Source organism: Carassius auratus, chromosome 27 (genome assembly GCF_003368295.1).
Source record: "Carassius auratus strain Wakin chromosome 27, ASM336829v1, whole genome shotgun sequence".
Lineage (NCBI taxonomy): Eukaryota > Metazoa > Chordata > Actinopteri > Cypriniformes > Cyprinidae > Carassius > Carassius auratus.
In genome coordinates, this window is record NC_039269.1 from 28,471,811 (window position 1) to 28,480,775 (window position 8,965).

Below are 8,965 nucleotides of genomic sequence, written 5' to 3' on the forward strand. Positions count from 1 at the left end.
TCGCCTGTATTTGACGTACCGTAAACTCTAGTGTGAAGGCGCACACCTCACATCGCTTTGTCTTACACATGCAAGGAGAGCGAGAGAATTGACACGCTACATGTAAACGATATTCTTTGTTGTATTTTCCTGTCAAAATAATGGCATTCCTTTGGAATTCTCATCTTTTAAGAACTGCCGGTTTGTCCGGTAGTGGGTGGAGCTAATGCGCAAATCTCATTGGCTGGCACTCACCTATTATCATCCCTGTATTGATTTCAGCAAATCAGTTCTAACAAACGCACACAGCCAGATTAACATTCATGAATTAATCATAAGTGTGTTTTATATTGCTCTTATTATTAAATGTATTTATTTATTTATGATTTAACACCATGGGCCCTATCTTGCACCCAGCGCAATTGACTTTGTACACCGACGCATGTGTCATTCCTATTTTGCACCCGCGCAAAGCGCGCTTTTCCCTCCACAGAAGCACATCGCTAAACTAGTGAATGAACTTGCGCTCCCTGGGCGGTTCAGCGCAAAAAAGGAGGCGTGTTCCGGCGCAAACAATCCCTGGTGCTATTTTGCTGTTCCATTAAACAATTGCGCCACTGACCAGAAAAAACCTAGTCTAAAGTCAGTGGCGCGTTGCGCGTTGTACATTATGCTATTTTAAGGGCGCATGCTTGACCATAATGTATAGCGTCCACAACGCGCATACACTTTGCTCATGTAATCTACACAGATGCAACAGTTATTTTTGCAAATCATAAATTGTTACACTAAAAAAATATTAACACGAGATGACAGAAATCATTGTGGTGTGCCACGAAGATGTGAAAAAATAGGCATAAATCTAGCTTACAAATTATTCAGGCTATTTGTAGCAATTAAGGATCAGACCTGTTTGCCCAATAGTGGCAAGACATATATGTATATAAGGACATCTGACAAATTGTGGCTATTTCCTCCCACGCCTGTTTAACCGACGCTATTTTGGGTGGGTTTCTCCCATCCCCATACAACACAACTTCTCTGTCTTTCACTGCTCTTACAAGAACATCAGTCTCCTCGGCTGTGAACCGCTCCTGGCGTGCGCCTGGTAAATACGCCATAATAATAGCAATCCATAATGGAACTTGCGCACCTGCTTTTAAAGGGAATGTTGGATGATGCTCTGATTGGTTTATTTCACGTTACGCCCAAACCACACCTATGAATAATGAAGCTACTTCAGACCAACCCATTTTAGATTTGCGCCGGGCGCAAGAGCCATTTATTCCTCCGGGAAAATAGCAACAGCGCCTAGACCCGCCCACAAAGTTACTTGCACTTCGCGCTTTGACACTTGCGTTTCAGATCGTTAAAATAGGGCCTCATGTCAGCAGCAGTGGCTATATTCATGGCAAGAGGAAACATTTCAATTTCTTATGAGTAAATTTGTATTATTATTATCTTATCATATATTTTTGTTAGTTTTTCCCAATTTTTTACATTTTTTTCACAGAAACAATGAAAGACCAAGAAAAGCACCACCACCAGTTCAGTTAAAATGACTAATATGCATTCATACATGGTTATCAAGTCTTAATTCTAATTACTGAAGCTATTAGTACATAATTCTTGAATATTATAATGCTTGATTGACTGATTGATTGAGTGTACTTTAAGATATTTAAAAATATATGAATGTTTGTAAAAATGGGTATATTATATCAGTCTGGCCAATGGCTAAGGTGTCTGCAGAGGGTTGTGTATTACACTTGGTATCAGCACTAATAATACTGGTAAAACTATTTTCATGGTCCCTTTTGGAAATTCTGCTGACTATACAGTAACTTTGCAACTCTGTCATCTAGCAGTCATTAGAGTATTATTAGGCTGTCTACTTAATATCTCTAAGAACAGTTTATTTTTGATGCTCCCAACACACATTCTACTGACTATAAGTCACTTTGCAAGTACATCTACTTATTCTACAAACCATATCATAGCAGTCTACTAATACTCTATGGCTGCTAGTTAACACGGAGTTGCAAAGTTACTCATGGATAACAGATTTCTAAAGGGGTCCATTAAAATAGAGTGTACCACTGATATTCAGCTTTAATCCTATAGATCAGTTCACACCAATAACGATACCTATAAAGATAAAGATATTAGCATATATTTCTACAAAAGCTAAAATAATATAGATTATAAATTTGCATGCTGTTTGGCACTGGGATCTCATGAACCCATTGGGGTTTCCAATTTGGGAAACTCTGATTTGGAAGTTTATTTGGAAAGATATATTCACTACACATCAGACACAAAATTTACCTTTAACTCCTCCATGTTTTTCATCATTTCCCCAAGGAATCTGTAGTAGTCACTTGAACGTGTCAAGAGCTCTATGTAGCGTGACTGCAGCTCTGCCGCCTTTAGTGAGACAGAGAAGGCAGAAAGTAAGGTAAATCACTTGAACTGTGATGTTAATTGATCGTTTTGTACTACGTGTGAAACATTGGACCTGATCTTTAAATCTCGGATGCAATATGATTACCTCCTGCCTCAGTTCAGTGGATGGAGACTGCAGCATAGTCCTCTTGATGGGAATGTTGAGCAGCGTCTCTAGTCCTGCGCTGTAGGATGCCAGCTGGAGCTCATAGTCCTGCCAAAACAGTTATATGAGCACTGAGGCTTTTGCATAATTTGCATACACTTTTGTTATTATCAAAACAAGTCTTACCTTTATGGAGGCAGCACATGTGTCTGCATCTTTGACTACATCATCCACTTTTTCTTTCTTTCCTTTGATCTCAGAATAAAGCGCCTGTTCATTGACAACAATTTTTTTTTTCAATTAAATATTTAATGCAATCCTTACCCAAATTCTAAATTAACTTATATGATCAGTATATATCAGTAAAATCTTAATTAGTCAAATTAAAATTGCACTAGTACGGACATTACTGTGTTCCATTACTGAGCGGAGATCAACAAGATCTGAACCACAGAGCCACATGATGCTTGTTTAAAATGTCTTTTTTAAGAGCTTTAAGTGTTTAAGTGACTGCTGTAATGACCTTCATTTAATGCAATAAAGGTTTTTTATTTCTATTTGGGAGAATAAATGTGATTGCTCTCCTCGCAAATAAGCTGTTTCTTGTTTTTCACTGGCATTTCTCTAATGCAACATTGAGCCTATGTTGAGTTTGAGTACAATACTTGAGGACTGTTAAAATAAGATTTTTACCAAAGTGGTTTTAAAGTTGGTGACTACAATGGAGTCAATTTAGCTGTACAGTATCTCTACATTTACTGAAGATTGGTTTTCAGGTACTAAAAACCAAACCTTACAACTTTGCAAACTCTCAGGAAAAAATGTACAAAAGCTGTCACTGGGGCAAAACCTTTTACCTTTTATTTACACCTAAAGAGTACATATTATTACCTTTTAAAAAGCTAATCTTGCCGATGTGGTTATTTAATCTAGAAAATCACCTCACTAGACTTTGTAACAGATTTAATAACACTTGATCAAATGTGGGTATTTTATTTCAAATGAATAAAACTGACTTTTTGTTGGTTGAGGTGGTCCATCAAACTGTCCAGACTGTTGAATTTAGTAATCTGGAGGGCATCTTGGCGCTGACGAGTTTCCTGAATCCATTTGTTAATCATGGAGTTTTTTTGCTTGTAGTGATTCAGCTGTTTCTCCTGTTTCTCCAGGTCCCATACCCTGACAAACAAGCACAGAAAATTATGGTGGTCACACTTTCTTTATTTCTAACCATTTACCATTGTGCATCCCACAAGTGCATGTGGAGATTCTTGCCAGAACCACATATTTATCAATACCTGCTATCAATCTGAGCCACAATTCTGCGCCAGCGGTCAGTCATCTGTCCAGCGAGCTCGGAGTATCTGGACAGGTCAACATCACACTGATGGAAAGATTTGTCTATTTGACTGTTCCAGTGCACAGCTTTGGACAGCTCAGACTCCATAGCCTTCAAAACACCTTTCTTCTGCTCCAGCTCTGCTTTCATCGTCTGCATGGCACAAGACATAATCAAATAGAAATATGTAAGTGACATGCTCAATCATTTAGACTTAGAAGTCAAATTTATTTAATTTGCAGGCTTAAATAAATCTCCTAATTCAGTCAAAACTGAATTATTTCATAAAAATTTTTTTTTAAATAAAAGGCATTTTTTTCCTCCAAAAAACATTATTTTATTTTTTATGACAACCACCATTCAATTATTATATTTTATAGACAACAATCATTTTTTATTAAGTGCATAAATCTCAAAATGTGTTTTAGGGTCAAAATTACTAAAAAATGTTATTTTAGTATAACTGAGATTATTATTTTTTGTATATCATTTTTAAATGTTCCATATTCCATTTTAGTTGTGTGTTTTTTCTCATTTTTAGTCGTTTTTGTTGTATAAATAAATAAATACATAAAACATGTCTATATATATTATTTCTATTAATTATTATCTCAGTTTTATATGTGGTTACTGTATTACATCAAGAAATGTTGCTTTGGCAACTAGCTAAAATAAAAGAATTGTAGTGTATTTTATTTCATGTAAAATTTATTTCAAGAAATATACACACACATTATGTACCTGGTTAAAGAAGACAAGGGGTCATATTAAGATTTCAGGTATATAAACATTAACAGAAATATGAAGTTCACCTTTAGAGTAATGAGGTACTTTTCCACTTCGTTCAGATCAAGAGAAGAAGTCTCTTTTTCTGTCAGACGAGCCTCATGGACTTTAATGATGTCCTCGGCCTGCAGGAGGTTCTGGATCAGAGCCTGAAGAGCAGAGAGCCTGAAACACACACACACACATCCTGAGGAGATTACTGCTAATTCATTCTCATATTATCACCTCCTCCTGTCACACCTCGTGGACACAAACAACTATAAGTAAACTATTCAGAGGTTCATTAAATGAGGAAGCTTATATATGTTCCTGGATCTTAGATGTCAAGGAGACGCTGCTTATTTACACTAAAAGAGCGGGAAAAAACATGGATTTCCAATACTGACGCCATAGTCACCGTAGATATAATACTGTTTACAGCTGCTAATGAAGTCTCTGGAGATGAAAACCAATTATAGTAAGAGACATGCTCCAATCAGCCGACCAATCACAACAGACCATGCCAGCCAACCAATCAGAATAATGCTTGATGTAAATATATTCTAGCAGACCCCTTTAAAAAAATTTGGGTACAGCAAGATGGGAGTGTAATTGTATATTGAGTATAATGCCATTAGATTAGTAAGGTTACACTTTATTCCACTAGTCCACGTCAGACATACCACTAACTATAAGACAATAGCAGTCATTAGAGTACACTGTGTGCTTAATATCTGCTAACACTGTATATTCATGTCCAAAACACATTCTACTGACTGTAAATACATGCCGACTTAACCTACTAACCTTGACCATAACCTGGCAGTCAACTAATAATATTAGCTGACGTGTAGATGCAAAGTTTCTTATAGTTAGTAGGATGACTGTAAGTAACTATAAGTCTACAAGTAAAGTGTAACCACACTAAACTCTTATGTGATTCAGTCGCCTTCTGTAGACAGAAAGACATTTCAGCAATCTTAGAAACAGAGCAAAATCAAAGAAAGAATAGATGTTATATGGGTTGTTTTAAATGTTCATGCCTCTGGATATAAGCGGTTGAGAAGCCCTGCAGGCTGCCCAGTTTCTGGTTGATCTGGTCCAGTTCAGAGCGAAGGTAGCGGGTCTGCTCTGCGTTAGTGCTTCCCTCCAGCTCACGCAAGATCTTCTCCCTCAGACGCAGATACTCGTCCCGGATGGAGTCCAGATCACGATGTACACCCTGACGATACGGACCAGACACAGATCGTTCAAAGCTCAAAACTAGCTCATATCACAGTCCCCGATCTAACACTACCACTATTAACAGACCACTAGAAAACACTGCACTTTAATATAATATACAAACAATAGTTGCCATAATTATCCACTCACAGAAAGCTCCAAACCATTTTACATTCTGTCATTTATTATTTATTCTATTATTCTGTTCTTTTTTTCGATGGAAACCCATTTCTGCCAAAAAAAATAAAAAGGTTATTGCAACTTTTAATATTTTTTTCTCGCAATTCTTAAAATTGTTTCTCAGAATTATGCAATATAAACTCGCAATTGTGAGATAAAGTAAAAAATGTTTGGGGGAAGGGAACGATATGTTTTCCAAATATGAGTTTATATCACGCAAATATGAGAAAAAATTCAGAATTGCGAGAGAAAAAGTCAGAATTTTGAGAAAAAAAGTCAGAATTGCGAGAATAAAAAAGTCAGAATTGTGAGAAAAAAGTCAGAATTGCGAGAATAAAAAAGTCAGAATTGCGAGAAAAAAAGTCAGAATTGTGAGATAAAAAAGACAGAATTACGAGAAAAAAAGTTAGAATTGCGAGAAAAAAAGTCAGAATTGTGAGAAAAAAAGTCAGAATTGTGAGAAAAAAAGTCAGAATTGCGAGAAAAAAAGTCAGAATTGTGAGAAAAAAAGTCAGAATTGTGAGATAAAAAGTCAGAATTGTGAGATAAAAAGTCAGAATTGCAAGAATAAAAAAGTCAGAATTGCGAGAAAAAAAGTCAGAATTGCGAGAGAAAAAAAGTCAGAATTGTGGAAAAAAAAGTCATAATTGCGAGAAAAAAAAGTCATAATTGCGAGAATAAAAAAGTCTGAATTCCGAGAAAAAAAGTCAGAATTGCGAGAAAAAAAGTCAGAATTATGAGAAAAAAAGTCAGAATTGTGAGATAAAAAGTCAGAATTGCGAGAATAAAAAAGTCAGAATTGCGAGAATAAAAAAGTCAGAATTGCGAGAAAAAAAAGTCAGAATTGCGAGAAAAAAAATTCAGAATTGCGAGAAAAAAAAGTCAGAATTGCGAGAATAAAAAAGTCTGAATTTCGAGAAAAAAAGTCCGAATTACGAGAATAAAAAAGTCAGAATTGCGAGAGTAAAAAAGTCAGAATTGCGAGAAAAAAGTCGACCCAGCTTGGAAAATGATACTTTTCTAATTTCTCATAGGGAAACACCCAAAAACATATTTTAATATTTTATAACTTGATTCACATGGGCAACTAAATGCGCTGGGTTTTCATGAAGACAAACTTTTGGAAATTCAGTTTTTATTTGCAATATGACGTGGCAGTGGTCAAAAAGGATTTACAAATGATTTTCCTATTGATCCCCTGCTGTAACCTCCGAGATCAGCTGTGTGTGGTGAGAGAAAATGCCCATTAAAATCACAGACTAGCCCCTGTATACGTTGAAACTGAATTTGAGTAAATGATGACAGAGTTTTATTTTAAGTCCGACTGTGTCTATAGCTGGGACTGTTTATCAGTAAGCAATGCAGAGATCTGATCTTCGGTGTATAGGCCCATCAGTAATTGTTCTAGCAGACTACGCCATGAGCAGTGATGTTTGGTGACTGTACCTGCAGCAGCCCCAGTCTTTGGGAGCACTCCTGTACGCTGTTCTCCTTCAGAGTCACGTGGAGGTGCTGGATCAAGCCCGTCTCCGCCGCCTCCATCCTGCGTCTGAGAGCGCTCAGATCTGACATGAGACCCACGTTCAGCCCTGAGCTCACCAGCTTCCCATCTGTCTCCACCTTCACCACTTCTGTTTTCACTCCTCCGTTCTCCCCTACGACACAAACAATTACACAACAGGTCCACTTCCTTCCTGTCATTCTCCTGTCAGTGTATGTTTAGGAAGGAAGCCCAAGTCTGAACAGTGCTCCAGGACCAGATATAATTTTTTTTTATATAATTATATAATCATAATTTTTATATTTTCTGTTTATTTGTATTTAATTAAAAAAAAATCCCCTATTTCAATTTAAAAAAAATTTTTTTATTTTTTTTTAATGTGTCTTAACAGGGTTTTTTTCCCCTCAGTTTTAGTTTAGTTATATAACATCAATTTAAACTAAATTAAATTAGCTTGAAAATATATATGTGTGTGTACATTTGTGTTTTACTTTATTTAATAATAATAATAATAATAATAATAAGTTACTTCATTTTATTTCAAGTAATGAAAATGTTTTTCTTTCACTGTTTTAATTTTAGTTTCAGTTTTAGTAAACTATAATAACTCTGGGTCCTGAACTAAGAAAAAAGAGATCTGCTTAATACTAAAACAAAAAAAGTTGAACATTGAGTGTTATGTTATGTAGATTCATTCATTATTTCGTTAGACTGGCATTTGTGAAGAAAATATCCAATCAATGAACTTCAGTTTTAACAACTTTAACTGTTTTTAAAGACTCTTTGCATAGTTTTTTCTAATCAGATTTACTTTAATAAACATTAATCACTGAAGTCAAACATCACATGGGTTTGATATCCATGCCAAGACAATCTGAAGGACGAGGTTGATGTATACTGATCATAAAGAGTGTCTTACTGTAGTTGGGCAGCTGGATCACCAGCTGGTCATAATGAGACTGAGCTCCAGCGTACTGCATCTCCATCTTTCTCTTTTCCTCATCACTAAACATCTCCGAGCCGAGGCTGTTGCGCATGAACTCCTGGTAGTGGAGCTCCAGACTCTTAATAATGTTGCGATACTCTTCCGGACGCATTTGTGAGAGCTGAAACAGATGCAAAAAAATGATGGAGACATTTGTGAAACATAATGCTAAGTAAAAAGCATAAATAGCACTGAGTGTAAGACGCATCCGATCCACTCGTACCATTGAGAGAGTGAGGGAGTTGATGTATTGGATGTCCTTCATGCAGTACTGCCAGGAGATCAGACTCTTGATGTTGATGTACAGCTGACTCCAGATGGACATGATGGCTTCGTAGTACTGCTCGTTCCTGTCAAGCAAGCAGTTCATCAGTGCATGTCTCGTTGCACTATGATCTGTGTGCATGTGTGTTTGTGTCGTACTTGTTTGCCAGACTGATG

General features: G+C 36.4%; 1 protein-coding gene across 2 annotated transcripts in view; it reads right to left on the reverse strand.

Moving 5' to 3' along the window:
• dspa (desmoplakin a) overlaps positions 1-8,965 on the reverse strand; it is a 28,266-nt gene that overhangs the window by 6,581 nt on the left and 12,720 nt on the right. For both annotated transcript variants that reach the window (XM_026207015.1, XM_026207014.1), the window contains exons 12-22: positions 8,948-8,965; positions 8,748-8,874; positions 8,459-8,645; positions 7,485-7,693; positions 5,678-5,856; positions 4,682-4,820; positions 3,829-4,022; positions 3,547-3,709; positions 2,717-2,800; positions 2,531-2,638; positions 2,308-2,406 (exon numbers count right to left, since the gene is read on the reverse strand). The exon at positions 8,948-8,965 is cut by the window's right edge and continues 137 nt beyond it. In XM_026207015.1, coding sequence (XP_026062800.1) covers positions 2,308-2,406; positions 2,531-2,638; positions 2,717-2,800; positions 3,547-3,709; positions 3,829-4,022; positions 4,682-4,820; positions 5,678-5,856; positions 7,485-7,693; positions 8,459-8,645; positions 8,748-8,874; positions 8,948-8,965 — 1,507 coding nt within the window. The remainder of the gene's footprint in view (positions 1-2,307; positions 2,407-2,530; positions 2,639-2,716; positions 2,801-3,546; positions 3,710-3,828; positions 4,023-4,681; positions 4,821-5,677; positions 5,857-7,484; positions 7,694-8,458; positions 8,646-8,747; positions 8,875-8,947) is intronic.